The following is a 25,350-nucleotide window of genomic DNA, read 5'->3' as shown; positions in this document are numbered from 1 at the left end:
TTTGTAAATATTAGCGTTTAATAAATGTTACACTAGAAATGTGATGGTAGATCATTAATCCATAAGGAATAACATTATTGCCTACTTCAAAAATCTTCTTAAGTATTACTGTATCAATTTAACATCTCATGCGTTTTAGACCACCAACCCTGTTACCTGAACACATTCAGGTGTATAAAAACCTGGAATGTTAATAACGCAGATTATTTAATAATTCGGTGAACGTGAATTTATTTAGAATCGTCTGAACTTCCACAACATCATTTAAGAAGAAAAGGTCTCCCGTTAGTCCAGTAACGTGTTTGTCATTGTCATTATTATCCTTGTGCCATTAGCCTAGATGCCAGTTAACCACATTTTGGGTATTTATTCATTTTGTTCTAAAAACTCAACCCTGATACGATGGACTTGCTCTGCTCCGGCCAATCGGCAGCCGTGAGCGCATCCTCACATTTCAGTTGGTCGTGTGGATGCTGCAAGACAGCCCTGCGAAATTCAAGCGATAAGAGTATTTTATTTTCACTCCCATGAAGAACATGAAGAACTCCATATATAGTTCTGTTTAACTGTGGACATTTGAGTGAGTGTGCGTGTGTAACTGAACACTGATTCAACAGTACAGCCAGCATTAGCTGAGCAAGTGTAACTCGCAAGTACGGTGGCTAATCGGCAAACTTGGCCAATTCAGTCTTAGATTTGAATACTAGTGAACAGTGAACAACAAAAGACAATCAAATCGGTAATCACAGTTATTTATATGACAGTTAATCATCAGCTACCCCCACCACTTCGCCTTTCACGCTAAAAGTAATAATGACACACTGTTAAAAAGCGAAGTGTAAGCCAAGTTGAGCAGGAAGTGCTAGGGGGTGGCAATTCAGGCTATTCCAAACACTGAGAGACAGATGACTCCTCTGCCCCACCCAAAGCTACGCTTATGATATTGATTTCAGGTCATTCAATCTTGTGTAAACTTTTCTATATTTCCTTCTTCTAAAATCTCCAGACTTGCATATTCATGGATATGTTTGGGGGGGGGGGGGGGGGTTGGGGTGTACTTCTGATGTCCATACTTGCAAACATGATTAATATAGGCATGACCTTTTTTACAGCACACACACACACACACACACACACACACACACAGGAAATTGTGTCTGTTTTGGATTACTGTGAATGTACTGAATAAACATTTGCAGTGGCACTAATGTACTAATGCTGATTTATCAATATGTGCACAGAAGCCTGTTTGCGCCTTGTTTTTATCATGCCTGGCTTCATGAATATGCATTTTAAGGTGTGCTACTGTTTGCAATTTATGCGAATTAACCTGGAGCGAGTGGATTACTAACACCTGAAAGAAAACACATGGTTTTTAACACCAGGGAGAAGAATTCCTTTGAAAATGATCACGGCACTGCAGGCTAAAAAAATCTATCCGAGAAAATAAGATTTATTTTTTTAAAGCAAACTTACTTTTTCTTTTTTTTTTTTCTTCTTATGTTTTTTTCAAAGCGTATAACTGTACTAATTTCTTATTCTAATTTAGCAGTTTTGTTTTTTCATCATTGTCTTTGTTTTTGTTTTTTCTCCAAAGTTCTGTATTGTAGCTAAACACTGTAAATCTCACACCTATACAAACGACTTTTGAAGTAAAGGCAACATGTTATGATATCATCTCTTTTTTTCTGTGTTTTTCAGCTGTGGGAATCCAGATGAAGCTGGAGTTCTTTCAGAGAAAGTTCTGGACTGCAAGCAGACAGGTAAACATCCTCAGCTGGCGTGAACTCTGAGCTCCAAAGTGAAAGCATTTTTTAATAAACAGTAATTATGCTTTTCATTTTAAACTAATATGTATTACTTTGCAATAATCGATGACCGCTAACTTGCCGTTGTTACTCTTTAAACTACGTTCGATTTAGTCTTCAGCAAGCTCAAATCAACCTGCATTATTCCAAAATTCCACAGCTCACTTCATTGCCAGCTTTCATTTTTCCTTTTGCAGCATACCGACTGACTTGGGTGCAAAAGATATTTGTAACTACATTCACCATGAAGACACAACTGATGTTCATTTCTGTCACCAATTCATGAATTATAGTAATTAACTTTGGACTGAATGGATTTCAGTAGATGCAGTGGTCATTGGGCAGTAGTCACCAAACAAATATTGAACCAAATTTTAAAATTCCTTTCTTTTATAGACATGTACTCTTTCTCAGCAATCTTGTATCAGCCAAGCAAAGAGCAGAGCCTCGGGGCCATGCGGATTTTTGAGAGGCAGGGGCTCAAAGAGTTAGTTTCCCCTTGCACTCTCATTTTCTTCTGCTCATGTGTTTCTCATACATGTGCGCATTTTTCAAGATTTTAAGACGATAATTTCATCAGTGCACAAACGTTTGTGATGTGTTTGTGTGTAGCGATTCTAGCCACCCCTGCCTGCTTGAGGTACAGCTCAGTGGTTAGGAGCAACATCAAGGCTATTGTCAGTTGGTATAGCCAGAATAAAATAAGTTACAAATATCTACGCAAAAATAAATAGTTTTAAAAAAATGAATGCGGCACAAGACATTAGACATTTAGCTGCAACGTCATATACTCACATTATTCTATACATTTCCTTACATTTCTGTCTTTAAGGAAGAAAGATATCCATAACAAAAATGTGGCCATTAATACTTTACAGAATAATAATTCACAGAAAATAAACATTTCTCCAAATAAACGAAATTCAGGGTTGCACATGGTTCTAGACAACATAATGTTAATGGCAATGATAACTTATATGTGCTACGTGCATTTAATTGCATGAAAACCACAGTATTTCTTTTGTATTGAGCGCTGCACCATTTCACATTTTTTTAATGGTTTAATTTTTTAAGGTATGAAAATCATGAGATCACAAAGAAAGCAAAGCTTGATCATCTTAACTGAAAAATTTACATATTAGCCAGCTAGGTATTAATAAGAGCATAGTCTACATAAGCTAAAAGTAGACTTGCTTTATCCAGTCACAACGGAGCAGCTTATTTCTAACAGAGATTGTAAGTAATTGAGAATATGCTGTGATTAAATGATCATTTTGAAGTGGGACAGTGGAGCTTGAAACTGCTGACAACTGCTGCCATTTCTGTTTATGTGATAAATCAAACGGGAATGTAACTGTTTTGTTTTTCTTAATAATGCTAAGATGCACACAATGACCAAATGCACGTTTTTTTTTATTTTTAATAATGTTTTGTGCTTCTTGCTGTAGTGTGCTGCACTGGATGGGAAGTGTTCCATCAGCTGTGACAATGATGTGAGTGTGCATGATTCCTCCTGCTGACTCACCAACATGTTACATCAATCTGTCTTTAGAAGAAAACACAGTGCAAACAAAGTGCAACTTTGCAATAAAGTGTTCTCCTATCTACTTTACTATTTTTATTACACTGCTGAAATGCGTGTATTTTCATGCACTTTTAAGTTTCAGAATTGCAGGGCTCATATTATAGACAGCAAAATTTCCCCCACTTTATCAGAATGAGAGGCGGATCATCTAAACACTAGTGAACTTTCAAAATATAGCATGTACTCGTGAGACCAAGAAGTCAATACATACAAATTAAGCTGCAAAAACCATCTTGTCCATCTTGAAATCAGTTTTTATGATGGTATGACACACCATATGTTGCCAAAAGAATGTGGACACCCCTTCTAATTAGCGTATCATATATAATTAGTGTATTATAATTAAGTACCAGTAGAACGAGTAATAGGAGTTATAGGTTGCCACCTTTCAAACCAGTCAGTTGTGATTCCTCCCTTAACTGTAAGTGCTGGTATTGTGAAGTGGACATATAGGAACAACAACAGCCCTATCAATAAGTGATGGCCTACACAGAGTGGGAATAACCTGTACTTCAAAAATATCATATCCTTGGTTGCAGTACTCATGATTTAGATTAGATTTAGACTGCATCTGTAAGCAATGTCAGCTGAAGATCTCGGAACGTTCATGGATTCATTGGAGTGGTGTAAAACACACCACCACTGGGCTGCAGAGCAGTAGAAACACATTCTTTGGAGTGATGAATCATGCCTCATCACCTGGCAGTCTGTTGAATGAATCTAGGTTTGGCAGATGCCAAGAGAACACTATCTACCCAAGTGCAGAGTGCCAGCTGTTTGGTAGAGGAGGGATAATGGTCTAGATCTGTTTTTTATGGTTTGGGCAGGGCCCTTTAATTTGAATGTCACTGTGTGAAATGACATATCAGAGAATTATACTCATATCATAGAATTCAACTTGTGGCAACAGTTTTGGGGAAGGTCCTTTCCTTTCCAGCATGTTCCAGCAGGGCTCTTTCCAGTGCTCCTATGTGCAGCGTGAGATTTGCCAAGTTTGGTGTCGAAGAACCTGTCTGGTCTGCACAAAGCCCCAGCTTACACCCCATGTAACACCTCTCAGATGAGCCTTATCACCCAACATTGGTGGGAAGCGAATCCATGCAACATCTAGAGAAAGTCTTCCCAGACCAAAGAGGAGGACCAACTCCATGTTAATATCCATGGCTTTGGAACGAGATGTTCAACAAGCACATGTTGATGCGATATTGGGGTGTTCCCATATTTATGGCATTTATGGCTGATATTGCTCTGTCTACTTTACACTGCTGCAGCAATCTACTTTCCCCCTTTTTTCCTCTGCAGGATATCAACTGCTACCTCATAGACAACAATGGTTTTATCCTAGTGGCCGAAGATTCCTCTTTGGTAAGACTTTTATAGCAAGTAGTATGAAGGAAATGAGTGTATTTAAAGCTCAACAAACATCGCTTTCCAAAGAACTGTTTGTATATTTTCTTTAAAAAAAGAAATGAGTGTAAAAAGAATTAGGCAGAGATGCAGTACTAAGCAAAGTTCAGAGACCATGCTTCATTCATTTATTTAATTTCCAGTCAATACTGGCAAATTATTCGCTTTCCATCAAATACTTCTGAGACGATTAGGTATAAGATGATCCGTTTGCGTAAGGAATGTGAAAGTAAAAGGAAAATAAGTGAACAAACAAGTTTCCAAAAAAGATATAGAAAAAGTAAAGAAAAAAAAAAGGATTACTACCTGATAGATCATCAAAACTGTCGACATCAGATAAAGGGTACTTAACGTCTTTCAACTGTGAGCGAGAGGAGAAAATCAACTTTCACTCTTGCTTCAGATCTGAAAAAATCGACAGGTGTTTCTGTTCTTCTCCTGTAAGAAGACAACTCAACTCAATGGGTCTGAAAGGACGTGTAGCTGTTAAGAAACTGTTACTAAGAAAAGGAAATAGACTAAAAAGAAGAACATTTGCAAATCAAACAAAGAAGCTGCTGCTGTTCTCAGAGTAACGGACTGACCACCTCAGAGTTCTCATCAGCCAATACTGAAAAAATGGATATTATAATTAGTTTTGAGGCTTCTGTGTGTTTTTCATGTATTTCGTGTGTTTTTCGTGCCATTTCTACAGAAAATTATAGAAATAATGGTCTCTGTCTTCTGCACAGTGCTGTACATTTACAAGTAAACAGAAGTAGTACAAATGTGAACATGTTACATGTAGGCTGTTGTGTTATTGAGCCATGACCGCTGTTATTAAACCTGCTTTGTGCTAAGCTATTTACTACCCTCCACGGTATAGCCCTACAGATGAGAGATGGTTTGAATACATATGGGATTAAAGGCTAACCTGTGAATAAGTGGCTGGACATATATAGAGGGAGATACAGAGGTCTCTGTGTTACATAGGCTGTGTGGACTGTGATTCACTGTCTCTGCTTGTTTCTTTTTTAGAGCAGGAATCAGTTATATAACCATTAACCACAGCAACCTCTCATGGTATTCATGCTGTTGTTCTATTTGTGCCTGAGAATTTGTATGACAGCCTGTATGAAATCATTCATTACATTCATGCAATCACCTGTTCTCACACACATGCACATTTTTTGTGTACATGTCACTGAGGATCTTGTCATTGCTCAGGCTGTGTCAGTAAGCTTTCTTCCTTCGTTTGTGACATGATCTTATTACTGCCTCCTGTTCTTGTGGCCTGTATAGCTCTTTGTTTTAGCCTTTGCTTTTGGGTTTAGACTCTCTTTGTGACTTCCCCCTTTCGTTATTTCATACTGTCTCAACTTCTGCTCTCTTTCTCAGACGAGTGTTTTCTTTGGAGAGGCAGAGGGAGCTGTCATGAGTAAACTACTGACTATGGGTTCTTTTAAAAGGTAAGCAATTTTTTAAAAAATCACCAGTAAAATTGCACATAAAAGCATTTCTCATGGGTAGTTAGGATTCGTCAACTGAACATAATAGCCTGTGATTTTTATCGACATTTGCATGTCTATACAAAATGCACATACATACATGGTCGTGGCTCCTGAAGCAAAGATAGATAGTACCAAAGTTCATTTTAATTTAGTAGTATGATGTTCTAAATATCTCCTTTGTGTTAATGTTAATGCCCACGGCCCAAAAAGAAAAAATATCTAACTAGAAATTTGTTAGCCTTACATCATTTGGTAACACTTTATTTGAAGGCTACCTACATAAGGGCTTCATGACGCATTCATAAGCACTGAATAATGTGTTTATGAAGCGCTACTTGAACATTTATTAAGTGCTTATGTCGGTTCTCGCAACCTGACATAAGATGTTTTATGAAATAAGTGACATTGTACTGACATAATAAGAATAAACGTTGAACATATTTACAGCACTAAACATATTTAAACCCTATACATAACTATTTATGTCAGCATTCATAAGACGACATTGTATTAATATCAGGTGAAATATGCCTGGAAACCACCCCCTCTTCCCTCCATGGCATGGATAAGATGATTGATGCAATGTATAGTTATGTATAGGGTTTAAATATATTTATTGCTGTAAATATGTTCAATGTTTATTCTTATTATGTCAGTACAATGTCATTTATTTCATAAAACATCTTATGTCAGGTCGCGAGAACTGACATAAGCACTTAATAAATGTTCAAGTAGTGCTTCATAAACACATTATTCAGTGCTTATGAATGTGTTATGAAGCCCTTATGAAGGTAGCCTTCAAATAAAGTGTTACCTTTTTTTACTTGTCGCCAATGTATATGTATACACCAAAACTTTATGACCACTCACAGATAAAACTAATAGTTCTCTTAATAATAATAATTGATTTTCTCATAACAACCATGCATGTCAAGGTCTGGGATATACTGAATGGTAAACGAACCGTCGGTTCACGTAGTCAACATGCATGTGGATGAAATGGGCAGGCGTGAAGACCAGAGTTACTTTGACGAGGGCCAGATTGTTATAGCCAGACGACTGGATCAGAATATTTCTGAAACGGTAAGGCTTGTAGGACTCCTAGAGTCCCTCTGTGTTTTGGATTATTATCATATTGCACGATAACCTGTTGGAAGTCACTGGTCTCTCTCTGCAAGCCTTCGAGGCCCTAAGGCAGCAAAGCTCCTCACCACCATTACTCCACCATGCTTCAAAGCTGGGGTTAGGATGTGAAGTATGCACTGTATTTTTCTCAAAATGTAACTTTGGTTTGTTCTGTTTAATATCCGGGTGATGTGTGGCAGCATGTTCCTTTCTTTTTCCTTTTTTTATTTCTTTTGAACAACATTGTGTTTTATATATAGGCTCAAGATCACAGAGGTAATTAACTGCTGTAGACGCCTGCTGATCCTTAGGCCAGCTTTACATGCTGGAACGGGCACACATTTAGTCGCAGGTTACAAGTCGCTTACTAAAAGATTACACAAAGATCTTGTTTAGCAAGATAAGCGTTTTATATGTATTATATCATTCTAGCTATGTGAGATCACCCGCAGCCTCGTTTCCTTTGCCCTGCTGTAGCAGTTTTCGTCCTTTGTGAACAAAAGGAAACTGCTCAGTGTGAAATTAGGGGGTGTCAAGGAAAGAGAAAGTTAATAACCCAGCTATGTAGACTGTGATCACAGCAGGCTAACAAAGCAGAACAAATGCTGTCCCAAGCAGATTTCGAAACAGCTGCTGTGTTAACATTAGATAGCTATCTAGCTCAGTGTGCTAACTGGTTAGCAGCAAATAAGGGACATTCAGGAAAGCGATGACAGTGATTTCATTCCACTGTGTGAACAAGTTTGAAGTGGGTTGCGTTTTATGCGGGTTTTCAAGCGGTTACAGTCCAAAGGAGAGTAGCGCCATTGCTTTATTCCTCCTTTTGTAAACTACCTGTCCACATCTCCCCTGACATCTCTCTTCTCGACAGGGAGAGGAGAAATAAGTTGCCAATGTTTTTTCATCTTTCTCTGGTGCCAGTATGTTAAAGGCATTTATTATGTTGAATAATGTAGTTTAATGTTTAAGTAATTATTTTTGGTTAGTTAGTCATCGTTTTTAGATATTAAGGCAAATTTTAAGAAAATAAGTCATTGGTTTAAAATACTAATACAAAATTTAGAAATGAATCAAATTGATCAAATTAAAACCATATTGTGATATACTCCTGCCAGAGACAGTTAGGGGGGGAAATATTGGTTATTTTTTTCTCTACCTAACAGGATTGAGCTTCCATACTTGATCAGGTTGCCTTTCATCTTTGGTCTCATGGTCTCAGGCACCTAAGTGCATTGTTGAAACCTGTTTACCTTGGTGGGTTTTGCGTGTTTGCCTGTAAGAAACACTATGTATAATTAGAATAGATTCAAAATAAACAATAAATATGGTCCCAGATATTTCCTGGATGTGCCCAGCCAACACAATTAAATTCCATCACCAGCACACTTGACATAGCATAGCATTGATTAGTCAAACCAGGTACTGGATGATTACTACAATAATAATACAGCAATACTGGGCTGCCAAGAGTATAAGGTTGGAAATAGTTAGATGAACACATTGACCTAAATAAAAATACTACTTAACGTATTAATATTGTTTGTATTTATTCTAATATTAATGCTTACTGCTCAGTTAAATGGCTTTTTAATTCTAATTTTCTCCTAAAACATTTGCTCGGTACTGGGGTTCTCTTTTTTAACAAGGAAAAAAACTAAAGGTCTCCAATTGGTGCAGCCATCTAGGTGTTCACCCTACTGCTATTCGATTGCGAGTGTGATGCTTGGTGATGCCGTTACCATTCGTGGCTAGGAGGATAGCCCTCCCTCTTCCCCATCACTCATCACCAAGCTAGTCAACACCAGTGTCTGTGGCTGACACAACAGAATTGGCACTTAACGTGCCCCTTCAAGAGCATTAAGTTGTCTGATTACGTTGTATTGGCGACAACTGAAAAATACTCTTCAGCTTTCTCCGAGCCTTCACCTCTGTAGCTTGATAGCATTGTGTGGAGGGGAAGACATAACGGGCATAACAGACATAACACACACACAGCCACACAGTCAAACATCTGGAGAATGGGGCCCTCTGCTGTGTGTAGTGGGACGGGAATAGCCCGGAGCGATGGGCAGTGGTGCTATTAGCCATGATTAACTGTGGAATGTGAGGAGGAGGAAGAGGAGGAGGGTGAGGGCAGTGGATGAGGATTTTCCATGCAGGGCTCTGGAGTCACGTGGCCAGATTACATCCTCACACTCAGTCTAAACACTGACCAAACACAGTCATTCAACACGGCAAACACATATGCAAATACACACACTTGTGCCTGCAGCCTGAGAGTGCTCACTCTCTAAAAGATCGAGAGAGAGGGGGAGATTATAATAAACTGAAAAAAGCAACATTTCTTTTAATAGAGCAGATTAGCTGAGCCTCAATGCTCAATAAACCAATGACCACACACTTCAGTTGTTAATGGGCCAATATAATACATTTTTCTTCTTTTTAATGCTTTCCTCTGAACTCCACTTACAACGTTTGTGGGGTTGTATATGTACAGCCATAATTCATAGTTTGGTTCCAAATGCCTGTGTATATGTAAATGAGCTCTGTTCTGTGTTGGGTATTGTGTTTTATTCAAAAAGCAGTCCGGGCTAAAATGTTCCCTATAACTTCAGCATGAATGGGCCGGACTAAATTGTGGTAGGCTGAATAGGCAGATGGATGTAAATATATTTGCATGACAATACAAAACTATTGAATTCAAAATGGGCTGTTTTTGTAGTTTAATTTCCATATTTGAACCATATAAAAAAAGTCAATGGTACACTTTTACCATTGGTATACAATGATAGACTTTGGAAATTTTAACACATTACCTCAAACCCACAACCCAACTGTTAATGAAGCAGATTGCATGGTTAAGGAATTGACTGTTTTTATTATTAAAAAACACTTTTAATTATTTTTGAACATCATACCATACTTGGTTGCCATGTTAAAAAGCACTTCACACTGTTCACTTCGCTACATGCCGTTTGAAGTGAGAGTTCAGTCACCTCATGCAAGAGCTGGAGCTGTATAGTAAGTGATTCTGAAGTTATTTGTTTTGCGTCAGTCAGGGATTTTAAGGCTCCATGCTTGTTCGCTTCTTCTTCTGAGAGGAGCAACAAGCAGAGGCAGAGCCTTAAATTCCCCTACAGAGAGCACATCAACCTTCTTCTCTTTCTGATAAATGTCTTTTAACATCATCAACTACAAAAACACGTGAATACATGAGTGTCCATTGAAAGGGAAGCTAATAGTTTGCTGTTCTTTATGATCGTGACAGCTATAAAAAAGCAGTTTTATACCATCACTAACATATTCACCATCAGTGCTCAACCTTTCAGCTGTGGTTCATACATTTTCTTTAACTTGCACATTTTTTTAGTCAGCGTGCGGCTTGTAGAATAAGCTTTTGTGCACTGCTACAAGCATGACGAGCTGTTCTGCCACCGGGTATACCTCCCCGGCAGCGCTGGCGACGGCAGCAGCTGGGCTAGCTCCCCGCTAATGTGCAGTTTTTTGTCTGTTTTTTTGAGTAATTTGTACGTTTCTCGTACTGTTTGTCCACAATGTGTCCACAAAGTCTAACATTGTGTACGATCGGCAAACATTACTGGACATTGGAAAACGGTGTATGGACTTAACGTTCATCCTGCTGTTTCTCGACCCCACGCTGCCTATTGTTCGCTCCAGAGCCCCCGGGGACGTGCAGGCTAGGCTAGCTAAGCTAACTCGGATTCCAAACCCCAGCCTACTTCTAGCAAACGTCCGGTCACTGGAAAACAGCTGGACGAACTGAGACTCAGGCTCACGTCAGATCACCAAACCAGGAACTGTTGTGTTTTTGTTTTGGCTGAAACCTGGCTTCACAGCAGCATGTCATGGGCTCACAGTGCACCGTGCGGACCGCACAGCCGAACCCCTTAAAACGAGGGGAGGGGGGTTGTGTGTGTTTGTGAACAACCGATGGTGCACCAACTCAGCTGCTGTCTGACACTTCTGCTCACCTGATCTGGAGTATGTGGTGGTGAGATGAAGACCCTATTATCTCTCACGTGAATTTTATGTGGTTGTCGTCGTGGCCGCGTATATTCCACCGCTAAGCGATGCTAGGCTAGTGCTAACTGCGCTAGCTAATGCTATCAGCATGCAGCAGTCTCAACACCCAGAAGCTGCACTCCTCGTCGCGGTGGACTTCAAACTGATCTCAGAACAGTGCTTTCCAAGCTCCATCAGCGCATCTCCTGCCCAACACAAGGAGAAAACGCACTAGATCACGTCTGCAGGAACGTGGAGGAGGTGTACAGCACCACCCCGCTGCCTCCATTTGGTAAGAGTGATCATATCTCTCTGCTGATGAAGCCCACATACCGGCCGGTGCTGAAACGGGTTAAAGCGACAGTGAGAGCACTGCGTGTGTGGCCTGATGGAGCGGAGTCAGTCTTAGAGGACTGTGTCTTTAGTGTACTGACTGGGACATGTTCAAAACTGCAGCAACCACAGAGTCTCTGGTTGATGTAAATGAATATGCAACATCTGTCACTGGATTCATCAAGAAGTGTGTAGATGACATGACTCAAATTAGACGTATCCAGACACTTCCAAACCAAAATCCATGGATGAACAGTGAAGTCCACGGGCTGCTGAAAGAGCGTGATGTAGCCTTTAAATCTGGCAACAGCAAGGAGCTCAAAGCTGACAGACACCATCCAAAGGCTGGCATCAGGGCCGCAAAGCACAGGTATAGCACACAAATTACAGCCCATTTCAACACTAACTCGGACCCCTGGCGGATGTGGCAAGGGATTCAAGCAATTGCGGACCACAAGAACAAAGTCAGTGCTCCATTAACCACAGATGCCTCCCTCCCTGCTGTACTGAATAACTTTTATGCGTGATTTGAGACCACTCCTCAGTCTCAACGTGCTATCACTGCCCTGCCCCTCTCCACAGAGGAGCCCCCACCTGCACCACTCACACTGACTACTGAAGAGGTGAGGAGAGCACTGTTACGGGTCTCTACTCGGAAAGCAGCAGGCCCTGATGGCATTCCAGGGCGGGTCCTGATCACGTATGCCAATCAGCTGGCTGCCACCTTCCCCATCCCAAAGAAAGCCACCATCTCAAGCATGAACGACTACCGCCCCATTGCTCTCACACCCATAGTGATGAAGTGCTTCGAGAGACTGATCCTCATTCACATAAAGAGGAGTCTTCCCAGCACCCTGGACTTTCACCAGTTTGCCTACCAGGCAAACAGATCTACTGAGGATGCAGTCTCCCTGGCAATGCACACTGCACTCAAGAATGCTGTTCATCGACTTCAGCTCCACCTTCAACACCATCATCCCCTCCAGACTCCTCTCCAAGCTCAACACACTTGGAATAAGTCACACCCTGTGCAGCTGGATTATGGACTTCCTCACCTGCAGACCCCAGTGTGTTAGGATGGGTGAACACACCTCCCCCTCCCTCACACTCAGCACAGGTTATCCACAAGGCTGTGTGCTCTCACCAATGTTCTACACACTGTACACCTATGACTGCACTCCAAAACACAGCTCCAATACTTTCATTAAATTTGTGGATGACACCACAATCATAGGCAATATCACCAACAATGATGAAGGACCGTACAGAGAGGAAGTCAAGCTCCTCACAGAGTGGTGTGCAACAACCTCTCCCTCAACATCAGCAAAATCAAAGAACTGATTGTTGACTTCAGGAGGGGAAGTAGAGAGCATGCACCACTGAGCATCGAGGGGGTGAACAGCTTCAAGTTTCTTGGTGTCTACATATCCAAGGATCTCGCCTGGTCACTCAACACATCCCACATCGTCAGGAAAAGCCAACAACGCCTTCACTTCCTCAGAAGGTTAAAAAAAGTCAACCTGCCACAACAGCTCCTCTGCAACCAGCTGCATCACCGTCTGGTACGGCAGCGCCACTGCTGCTGAACACAAGGCCCTGCAGAGGATGGTCAAAGCTGCTCCACACATCACCGCAGCTGTCACCCGTAGAGGACATACATGACAAGCGATGTGAGAGGAAAGCCACCAACATATCCTCAGACCCCACACATCCCAGCCACCCCTTGTTCCAACCTCTGCCATCCAGAAAGAGCTACTGGAGCATCTGAGCCAGAACCACCAGGTCCAAGAACAGTTTCTCTCCCTAAGCTGTCAAACTGGTCACACCGGCAGCATCGACCTGAGCTTAACAACAGCGCTACAGTCTGTTACTGACCAGCCTGACCACCCAGCACACTACACACTGAGCTCCACCAGCTCAGAGGACCGTAAGCTGTGCACCTCATCTCTGACTAGCCTTATTTCTAGTATATTTATATATTTATACTGTAACTGTTTATTTAAGAACATTATGCTGCTACTCTCTTTATATACAGATCACTGTTTACATCTCTTTTTGCCCCACTAGTACTTCTGCTTTTACTGTACTCTACTGTAATTCGATTTGCACATTTCTGTCTATATATCTGATACTTGAATGTCTGACTATTCACATACTGTTTATACATCTAATATACCTGTTATAACCTTTGCCTATGCACATTATGTCTACGTTCAATACTTGTCCTTACTGACTCTGGACATTCTGTCTTGTCTTTAGTCTTTGCCCTGTTTGCTATTTATCTTTTATTACTGCACTGGAAAAGCAGCCCGATAGTGTTTCCTTATACTGTACTACCCTGTATTGTATAATGACAATAAAGTTGAACTGAATTGAATGGAATATTCATGGACATTTGTTTGGACTTCCAGCATGACAAGGGTGCTCTGATACAACACAGAGAATTGAGCAGAACATTTTCATCTGTAAAAATCAAACTTGTGAAGAGACTTCAGGATTTAACAGCATGGATGTTTTGTCATGGCGTGACTAAGCTTGAAATCAGCCTAGGCTTCATGTTAAAACGTGTTCCTGGTCAAAATTGCTTAGAATAATCTAGATAGATTTAAACATGTAAATGCTTAAAGCACTCCACTGGCTTGTACACAGAAAGGGCCACAGTTTTATGTAGAGGAAGAGATGTCCGTCATGTTAAGCATTTTATCAGACAGGGATATAATTAGATACCTAAATTGAAGGTGAAAAAGAAATGCAGGTACTTTCAAATGGCGGTAAATTTGTGCACGGCTTAACTTCAAGTGAACTTCATGTAAGCGTGGCCGTTATTGTCATTTTTCAATATAACTTGTAAACATCAGGACAAAACGTCATCCTTCAGGCCCTGTAGTGCAAGACATTTAATAACTACATTCACTCTTTTCTTAGAAATGTGCCGTTGGAAAGAAAAAGGCATAGACAATGTTTTCCAGAAGTGAATATATAGCTGGGCGTGCCTGGGTGAAGTTGTTAATCTCATCAGTTCTGAAGGATTAGGTGTAATATCATCTGCTCTGCGGTTCTGTTTCTGCTAGGTCAGAACGTGTCCTCAGGCAGTGTATATGGCGGTGTCAAACTCCAACCCAGACACTGTTCACACATACACTGCTCTGTAGCCCTAAACCCCCCCCCCCCCCCCCCCCCCCCGAAACCCCCACCCCCTACACTTGCACACACACCAGATAAAATCATATACGTTCACACATAGAACTTGCGACTCAGAAAAGCACTGACTGCATATTCTCACCATAGGAAAATGTTTATCTTCAAAGCAAACTTTAAAATAGAAGAAAATATGCCTTTATTCTTAGAAATGTGAAAAATTTGCATTTCAAATTTTTTGTTGGTCCGTTCGTCTCGCAGCGTGCACATATCACCAAAATGTTCTGCTCTTCCAGAGGACAATGAATACATCAAATATGGGTTTAAAATCTGTCTGATGCTGATAACTGTGTTTTTAAACACTAATCTGTTTCTGGTCATTTCAATATCATTGTGCCTCCTTGACAGAAACCACCGTAGACGCTAAGATTTTCGGCACTCATTTAATCGGCACTACTGGAATCTGTCAAATGTCTGACTATATTAAGCGATGCAGATACACTGTATGGCCAATCGTATGTGGACACACTTCTAATTATTGATTTCAGGTGCTCCAGCCACACCCATTGCTAACAGGAGTATAAAATCAGGCCCATGAACGTGCAATCTCAAAGGCATTGGCAGTATAATGGGTTATACTGAAAAGCTCAGTCATTTTAAATTTGGCCGAGTCATCGTGCCACTAAACTTGCTCACCCTTTTCTAGCCTGGAGCCAGATTATTAGACGATATCCTCTCTCCACAAAACCTCGTCTAGTACACATGCACACAATTTCCCTATATGAATGCCTTTTCCATCAGCACGTTCACACTGTGGGAAAGGAATCAGATGTCCCTGCCCTCACCTCAGGCTTCATCCACAGGATCCCTCTGTCGTTTCCCGTATTAAAGCTCACTGACCGATTGCTGGCTGCGACCCAAATACTGTCAAGGATCATGTGTGTGCAGATGGTTTTGTGTATTTGGATTAGAGAGACATGGGCATTCAAAGACACCTGTCATTGGTTATTATGGGGGGAAGATACAGTAGAGATAAATGATGCATTAACTGCGAAAGCCTGCATGTGAGCCCACAATTCAGTTCTTCACTGTTTTAACTGCTAGGTATAGGTATAGGTATCGCCACAGGCCATCATATGATTTTATTGGGATATTTCGATATTTGTGGTTAAGTATTGTGAAATACTGTGATGTATTACTTTTTTAAAGTTATTCCTTTAACAGAAAATGTCTTGTTTTACACTTTGTTCGTTTCACATCAGTCTTTTAATTAAAGTCAAACAGAACTGTGAAGTAGGCAAATCATCATTAAAAAAGCAAACTTTAGATATTTAGCAGATGCTTTTCTAAACAACATTTAAAACGTGTTTCCTTTACTACTTATTTGCAGCAGTTTACAATGGCAGCTGATGTAATGTAAGAGATCTTACCCAGTGATTTTCATTGTTATTTTATCCCGGTGCTTCTCATTCCTGCCTATTAACGGATTAACGGATGAGTCACGTGAATGTATCAAAAGACATTTCAAGCGATTGATTTTACTTGTTCAATGGACAAGAAACTAAAAGAGAAGATGCTTTATTAGAGCAAACTTTTTTCCAGTCTCCTGAGCCATAAGAACAAATGTGAGTTTCTCTATGGTAACGTTTCTGTAACTAGCTGCTTTAACTAGCTGAGTATTCTTCATTATCCTGCTGTTGTCATGATCTACTGAGCTAGGTCATTCATTTTCTCCATTTTCTTTCATATTAATTAATTTAGGAATAAAGCATCGATACTTGGACTTCGTGTATTGATTGATACCTGAAATTTAAACACAAAATATTGGGAGATTATACTCTATACATTTTTTCTCCCACATCTAATAACCACATAAATGGTATATCAGTTTCATATTAAGATATAATACCTGACATAAACCATGATGATTAATGAGAAGCCACTATCATGTTGTTAATAGCTTCCTTTCATTTTTCCTTCCTTTCTTTCTTTCTTTCTTTCTTTCTTTCTTTCTTTCTTTCTTTCTTTCTTTCTTTCTTTCTTTCTCTCTCTGTCCGTCCATCAGGGTGACTCTGTATGACTATCAAGCCATCTGCAGGATCTACGCAGAGAGCAGTGACAGTTCGAGTAGTTTATTAGATGTGAGCATAAAAGGAGTATTGTTAGGAGGGTCATCAATTATGCATGCAGAATGCTGTTGTTATGATGTCTGTGTACATAAATATCATTTCTTCCTCTCTGCACTTATATCTCCCTATATTCTTGCCTCCCCCTCTCTATTTTTTTTTTATCTTTCTCTCTGTCCTCCATTCCCAATCTCTCCATCTCTCGGGTGGTCTACCCACTCAGCGATGAGAGAAAGCCACATCTGTGGAGTGACGAAAACCTCCACCGTGCTGTGTGCGCATGCACATCAACGTGGGGCACCCGCACTTCACTCCTAATCGCCCCTCAGTATTTAGTGCTTCTCTACGTGGCTGTGCAGCCGCATGTACCCCGTGCTGCTCTTGTTGTTGTTTACCGTTGCATGCTTGTGTTCTGATTAATGGCTTTCCTCTTCCCCACAGCCCTACTTCGCCTTCTTCGCAGCTGTCAAGTGGCTGCTGACCGAGCTCGTCATGTAAGGAAGTGATTCCATTTTAAAGCCTTGAAACCTCGAAAGTCTGCTGATTTATGCACTGTGCTTTGGCAGCGTCATCTACCAAAACTTTTTGAATTAGCGAAAGCTTAGGGCAATAAATAAGCAGGGGAATCCCCGATTTCCCCTGTGAACCTGGTGCCATTGCTTAGCTTACAACTTCACTAACTCATGGGTGGGCTGACCTCATAGTGTTGATTTTGGTTGTTGTTTCCCTCAGTGGTGTTAATCACAGCCCCAAACCAATGAATATTTTAATTATTGCTCCTCGTTGAATTTGAAAGGGAGATGTATAGTTTGCCATCTGTTTGTTTCACTGTAAAATCAATGATAAAAACGAAAGAAAAACATAAAATCGAGCAAAATTACCTGCAAATATGGTGATCAAATTTGGCTTAAAAATACTTCTTAAAATAAGAAAGATGCTATGAAAGCTTCTAATTTTAAAATCTATTAAGCCATTGTGGCTGGAGTTTAAGTAATATCAATTTCTTTTGATGGCTTAATAATAATCTAAAATTAGCAAAAAGAAGGATATGAGTCTTATTTTAAGATCAATTAATATGACATTTCTTCAAATAAGAATATTTGAACAAGGCAGAAGCTCAATACTAGAGAAACTTTGCTTTTAAATAAACAAAAATCTCTTTAAAACAGTCTTAAATCAACACTGCAATGTTCAAAATGAGACACATTCAAGAAAAGACTTCTCAAAATTTCATGTCTTCTCAAAATGAGAATGATATTAAAAAAAATCTTGATAATAAACAACAGATCTGACTTTATTATTTAAAGATTAATTGACCAAATTTGTATATGTAATCAGCTAATCAACTTGCTTGAAAAGCTTCCCACTATGATCAGAGAAATTTCCAGACAACCTTACTTATTTTAGGAATGTAATGTTTTAGAATGTTTTGTTAAGAGTATAAAGCTAGACTTTTGTCCAAGTAAATAAGTACAATTGTCTTAATTAGTCCTCTTTCTAGCGGACAGCTTCAAAACTTCATTTAGGGAGTCCTTCCTTAAATGAGATAATTGTAGACAAAGTTTCATAAACGGATCAATCTCAAAATACAGTGTTATCTGTCTTTTTCCTTTTATCTGAGTTGTTGTTGTTTCTGACTTTCTGTTGTCTACAGATTTCTGGTGGAATTTAACCTGTACAGCTGGTGGCACTCTGATTTCACAGCTAAGGGTATGTTTCATTGTGTTTTGAGGTGTGTCTGTGTGTGAAATACCTTTAGCCCTAAATCTGCATCTAGCCCTACAAATGCCTCTAGGACCCACATGTCAAACACAAGGTGCGTGGGCCAGATGAGGCCCGTGACGCAATCGTATCTGGCCCATGAAATTATCTTAATTTTCTATTAATATTAGCTGTTTCGCAATGTCCTACACTACAATCCCCAGCATGCACTGCAACGTAACGTGCACTCCCACCCCCTCACCCAACAACAAACTATAGGACAAGGGACTTTCAAGTTTTTCACATATTTTCATTGTTGGCTCAAGCCTTTTGTGGCCCTAAGGAGGATTTTGAGGCCTAGGCACTCATCCCAAGATTAATCACAGTCTGATTATCTAAATCTAGGCTTTCAAAGAAATCTGTTAAAATGAGTGAACTGTAGTTGTGTTTATTAGGTTTTGTTAAGCTGAAACTCAACCAGTACAGTACAGTAACAACCTAATAGTTGTTAAGGGGCCACCTGGCAGCCATGGGGCCCTAAGCAACCGCCGATTTTGCTCTTTAGGTAGAGCTGACACTGTTTGCATTGTAGAAGACAGTATATTTTATTATTGATTATGGTTGATGATTTGGGGGGCTTACAGTCTTGTTTTGCAGAAAGAAAAACATCCTTTATCATATTTTGAGATCGAAACAACTGAAAAAAGTCTGAAATCGATCAATGCAAAATGTGAAGTGAATCTGTTCATTACATCACTAAATTAAATATGAAGCAGCGTAATTACTAGAGCTGGTGGTATTAATCAGATTGTTTTGTATACTTTATTGCAGTGGTGTAGGAAGAAATACATTTTTGAGCTGGCCTGTGAAGAAGTGGATAGGCCAACTTGATAGATATGAATTCCGTATCTATTACAATGCCTCCAGCCTATGGTGATACAAAACACTAGCAATCCACCAGAAAAGTTCACCCATTCAAGACAACATAATAAACTAAGTTGATTTAGTCAGCTGAGATGCGCGAAGACACAGGACACTTAAAAAGCCTAATCATCCTAGGCTAAAGCATACTGCCATGACAGGCGTTAAAATCTTTATGGTCCATTTATGTCTTACCTGGGATGACTCGATGCCTCGAAGTTAAATGTTTGCTGTGACATTTTTCACAAAGCCTATGACAGCTTTTGTGGTAAAAGAGCATGCAGCCAGATCTTTTTAACCACAACTGGAGCCTCAAATTCAACACTCGCAGAGTGATAATGAACTAAAAGCTTGTGAAAAGATTTTTCCCCTTTACAAAACATTTAAATAAGCTTCATGAAATAAAATATATATTTATTACCTTCAATAATTCAATAACATTGTTTTCATTATATGAACACAGTAACCTAAACTTGAAATTCATAAGAGTAAGCAACAATGACTGCATGTTCAAAGCAATGAATGTACACATCAAGTTATCAGCCCTTGGGCACAAATGTTTGGTGGGCCCCTACCTGGCCACCTGGTCAGTCATTTTTTTGAGTTCACAGCAGATAACCCAAGTCTTCCCACTGGATGATCTGTCAACTGTTCAACCCCTCTGTAACTATAGGTCTCTCTCTCTCTCTCTCTCATTCATACAGCTCTTTTAACAGTGGAGGCTATCCAGAGGAACTTTAGCTTTCCACTCTGCTGCTGCTTTTGCTACTCGTTGATTACTTTCCAGCCTAGTCTTCTGAAGGTAGCATTTTAAAAGCCATTTAAAAGCTGTATTTGAACTAGAGCGCTATGCTCGGGGATTCTATCGTGATTCAGCTCAGCTGTGTGCTGTCAACTACAAAATTGACTTTTAGCAGTATCAAAAAAAAGAAAGAAATAATAAATAGACAGTTTTTCTATTAGCACATTATTAATGCATTAGGTTTGACAGCCCTGGTAATTATATTTGAATAGTATAGCAAACTAAAGCAGTAACTCACAGTAAAATAACTTCCGACATGTTCGGGCTATGGAAGTTCTTCAGTTTTAGAGATATTGATATTTTTCTGTGAAATAAGAGAGCACAGATTTTAGCCATCACTGTTTTGTCACTGTAGACATTGTTCCGGTGTCAGTCCAAAAGGAATGTGCACACACAATCAGCTGGCCTGTTTTCAGCTCGTCACGATTTCAGAAATTCACTTACAGGAAATTCAAAAGGGCAGCAATGTCGAATGCCTCACCTCAGCTGACCTGTACACGTGCGTGTGTGTGTGGCTCTGGTGGCTGCCGAGCGAGACACTTTATGATCTGTGAAAAGTGTGTTTTAAGAAGCAATATCCGCTTCTTAATAATGCAGACACGTTTCTGCCAAGGTGAAGCACTTTAAGCCGTAACTTATTTCACAGCATGTTCGTCACTTTCTTCCCTTCAGCTAGTTTCGCTGCCTTAAAAAATGGTATACAAGGGGAGCATTAAACTATCAATAAATCCAAAGAATCTCGACTTAGCCAATACGTTACTTTCCTACAACATATCTCTATTATAAATTATGTAAATCCCATGTAGTTTCTGCTCCAACACAAACACATCATAGGCTGCAGTTAAACACATTTTCCTAACCATGATCTATGAGTTATAACTCCAAACAACGGTGGTATGTAGGCTACAGTTAATTGTAAATTCTGCATCACCGGGCAAACTGAGGAGATTATAGACGGTGGTTTTCAGAGCCGCGTTCATTATCACACGTGATCAAAGCCCAGTTCAAGAGGCTTTTTCACTGTGCTGCAGGCTACCTCTACTGCGCTGGTTTACCTGAGTTCAATACAGGAATATGATCCGGACCAATAAAACCAACAGCCAGACAAATCTGCCGTGCTCACCAAGCTGAACAAATCCGTGCCGCAATTCAAATGGAACGTGGCGACTGTACAGTGAGACAACGCTGCCTTTAAAGATCTGAAATTAAGCCTCCTTCCTCTCTTACAATCCGCTTATAGAAAGTATTTACCCTGTGTCTTTACTAATAAAGTGAAAGAAGCTCTGAATAGGCCTGTTTTTAAGAGGTGCTGCTGAATGGGTTGTCTGAGTGCACCGTGAAAACTATGGTGCAAAAGACTAAATAGATAATAGTAATAATAATAATAATAATAATAACAACAATAATAATAGTAATAATAATAATAATAATGTGTAATTCTGTATAATATAGTAAATGTATAATATAAATATCATAACATTGTGGTTTAGTATTGTATGAAATACATATGAATTTATTTTATGCACATTTATAAATCTAAAATAATATTATACTATTCATTATTTTGATTTTTGTTATTACTTTAATATTACTATTAATATATAGTTAGTAATATTTATAGTTGTCTATTTACAATTAATCCTGCCTTCCACCCAATGACCGCTGGGATGGGCTCCAGCACCCCCAACCCTGAGGGAAAAGAGGCTTAGCATGTGTGTGTGTGTGTGCGTGTGTGTGTGTGTGTGTGTGTGTGTATTTACAATTATAAATGTATATAAATAACATCACATTAACATATTATAAAATAGTTTTTGTTACTCTTCAGTGTGTAGGCTAGCTTATGTCATTTATTTACATGATATGCATGATGTTTTGGAGAATCAGACTATTGCGAGTGTACGCGCACACACACACACACACACACACACAAAGAGGAATACCAAGGCAGAGTGTGAGCTCAGCTGGTTGTAGTTACCTGTGTGAGCACTAGGTGGTGTCACAACTAAACAAACATGCTTGTGAAAGCCTTTGGCAATGAAATCAGTTCAGTTGTCATATACTTACAACAGTTTCTGCATGATGGATTGCCTGAGACACTGATATTCCCATTTCCAGAAAAAATAGCTTGAGGTCACATAATTTCTCTCTCTCTCTCTCTCTCTCTCTCTGTCTCTCTCTCTCTCTCTCTCTCTGTGTGTCTCTCTCTCTCTCTCTCTCTCTCTCTCTCTCTCTCTCTGTCTCTCTCTCTCTTCCTCTCTCTCTCTTTCCCTCTCTCTGAGTCTACCTATCTATTTAACTATTTATTTGTCTGTCATTCAAGCCCAGAGAGACGGTCGGACTATGTTGGTTCCATGCGATACTGAATACCCAGCATTCATCTCAGAGAGAACCATTAAGGAAACCACGGGGAACATTGGCTGTGATGACTGCAACAAGTAGGTGGAAATTCTAAACAAGCATAAAAAGAATGGCATCTCATTGACTATGACAATGTCTATTATGAATTTCAAATATGCCAGTCTCTTAGCTTGTGTGTGTGTGTGTGTGTGTGTGTGTGTGTGTGTGTGTGTGTGTGTGTACGTGCCTGTACCACCCCCCCTCCCCCAAACCCGCAGATTTCTTGTGTGTATGTGTTTATGTGCACATTTATGTTATTTATCCTCTATAGACCTCAATTTAGAGGCATCAGCCTTAACTGTCTCAAATGGTATCAGCCACAGTTTGTCTTTGTGTATTCCTGCTGTGATTTCTGACCTCTTCTGTGGAAATATTATACACCTATATGCCCAAACATCCACTACCCTTTTTTTCCCTGTCTGCACACACGGACTTCCACTTTAAAACACAACACCTCCACTGATACCATATAATAAACATAACAAGCTTTTATTAACTCGCCCTGACATCTTGATCGCTGGACTTGTCGAGGGCCGAGATGCCAAGAAATTGAACGCCGAGGTTGTTTTTTCAGCGCAGAGGCTCAAAGCGAACAGGCCACTTTTGTCCCAATTCAGCCCATATTTCATTTTTATTGCTTCGACTGCGCAGAGAAAAAGCAAAACACAGAAATGCAGAGGATAGCTTTACAGTATGATTAAAAGACACATGTTTTTATTAAAGAAATGATTTGGAAAGAAACTGCTATAGTAGTTTAATATACGAGTGTGAGGCAGCGCTGAAGTACGGAGAGAAGAAAGAGGGGAAAGAATGAAGTTAATTCCTTTAAATAATGACAGAAAATTACTGTGATTTTCATTAATATATTTTTCATAGTATTAAGCAATCTCCTTACGCAGTTCGTTCAGAAAAACGTCCTGGATATTCTGACTTAACCAGATCTTTCTACTGAATTGGTTCGACTGAGTTGAAAATACATTTCAGACTTTTAACGGACTTGGACTAAAATCAGCATGAAAGTCTTATTTTAATAAAACAAATGCTTGAACATTTAGATTTGTCACTACCAATACAGTCGTTACAAAACCCAAAGTAATTAATTCAACACAAATAAGTTTACTTAATTGCAGACTTTCACACATTTACTTGAGAACAGTGGGATGCTCGTGATGGACATGGATGCAGGGGTGCAGCCAAAATGAGGCCCCGTCTATGGACTGAGATTCTTGGTGTTTCTGTAGTGACATGCAGGGACATAGCATTTTAAAATTTTTTGAAGGTATTTTTAAATTGCCAAATTAAACCCATGATAAATCTACATCTTTCACTTTAGACAAAATTAAATATTCAAAATAATAAAGATGTTTTTCTTTTTTTTTTCTTTTTTTAAAATAAGTATTCTTTTACAAGTTTAAATTTAGGGGTTGGTTTTGGGACTGCCACCTCCCAATAGAAAATACCATATAAATCAGTGGTCACCACCTCTGGTCCTGGACATCTACCTTCCTGAAGACTGCTTACAAGCCTGATTTGAACGTACTTCACCCAGATCATCGGTCCATGTAATCAGTACTATCAGGAGTATGAGAATGTGGGCTGGAGCTGAATTCAGCAGGAAGATAGGTCTCCGGGAGCTGGGTTGGTGACCACTGCTTTAAATGATGATTTTGTACATATTTAGCTTGGTACTATCTCGATTAAGATCATAACACAGTCATTGCAAATATCTAAGGTCTGAACATGAGTTACTGTGAGACTGAAGTTTGAAACAAATCAGTGGAATGGTCTGTATACGCCACCCATCAGAGGTTTGGGGACACCTACTCTGCTGTTCAAAGGTTTTCCATCATATAAAACCAGTTTTGTTGCAGATACCAGAATAAAACGATCCTAATATGATATTAACATTCTCTAGGTTTCAGAGAATTTATAGGACACTGTAAAAATGAAGAAAATTTCAGGGATGAATGGAGCTGTAGATGATTCTAAAATAATTGAGAAGGTTTTCAAGAATGAATGTGTAATTCAATTGATATCCAGAGTGCCTCATATTCAGTAAGTGTCAGCCACATCTTGCAGGTCAAGTAGCTATTCCTTTAATAGCATTTCATAACTTGTCATTGTACCCAATATATTGTCAATTATGAATCTGTTTGAGTTTTGGTCTCTAGTTTATGGCATTTTAAAGCCACACTTTATTAGTTATTATTGTTTAACAATTATTAATAAAACAGATGATTCCAAACCCCAAACTCCAACTATTTAAAATACTTTAATATAAATGAGCATGTGCTCCATTCCTAATGCTTTGTAACACCTTTGTGAAGTCAGCACTCGTCAGCGCTTGAACCTTTCAGGTGGTTTGGTGCAAAGGATTTTCAGTATGAGCGTTTAAACATTGCTGAGGAAAGAAAACTGTCAAATCATTATTTATGCAAAAGCTTCTCTTGAGTAGTAGAAGCTGACAGAACACGAAACTGAGTCTGGCCAAAAA

The 25,350-nt window shown here is 39.5% G+C and overlaps 1 protein-coding gene across 3 annotated transcripts in view; it reads left to right on the top strand.

The window, feature by feature from the left end:
• cacna2d3a (calcium channel, voltage-dependent, alpha 2/delta subunit 3a) overlaps positions 1-25,350 on the top strand; it is a 338,457-nt gene that overhangs the window by 296,372 nt on the left and 16,735 nt on the right. For all 3 annotated transcript variants that reach the window (XM_037536196.1, XM_037536195.1, XM_037536194.1), the window contains 8 exons: positions 1,702-1,763; positions 3,257-3,301; positions 4,696-4,758; positions 6,178-6,248; positions 16,975-17,050; positions 17,477-17,529; positions 18,690-18,745; positions 22,780-22,894. In XM_037536196.1, the coding sequence (XP_037392093.1) occupies positions 1,702-1,763; positions 3,257-3,301; positions 4,696-4,758; positions 6,178-6,248; positions 16,975-17,050; positions 17,477-17,529; positions 18,690-18,745; positions 22,780-22,894 (541 nt within the window). The remainder of the gene's footprint in view (positions 1-1,701; positions 1,764-3,256; positions 3,302-4,695; positions 4,759-6,177; positions 6,249-16,974; positions 17,051-17,476; positions 17,530-18,689; positions 18,746-22,779; positions 22,895-25,350) is intronic.

Source organism: Pygocentrus nattereri, chromosome 29, assembly GCF_015220715.1.
Source record: "Pygocentrus nattereri isolate fPygNat1 chromosome 29, fPygNat1.pri, whole genome shotgun sequence".
NCBI classification, from domain to species: Eukaryota; Metazoa; Chordata; class Actinopteri; order Characiformes; family Serrasalmidae; genus Pygocentrus; species Pygocentrus nattereri.
This window is presented reverse-complemented; position numbering and strand designations above follow the sequence as displayed.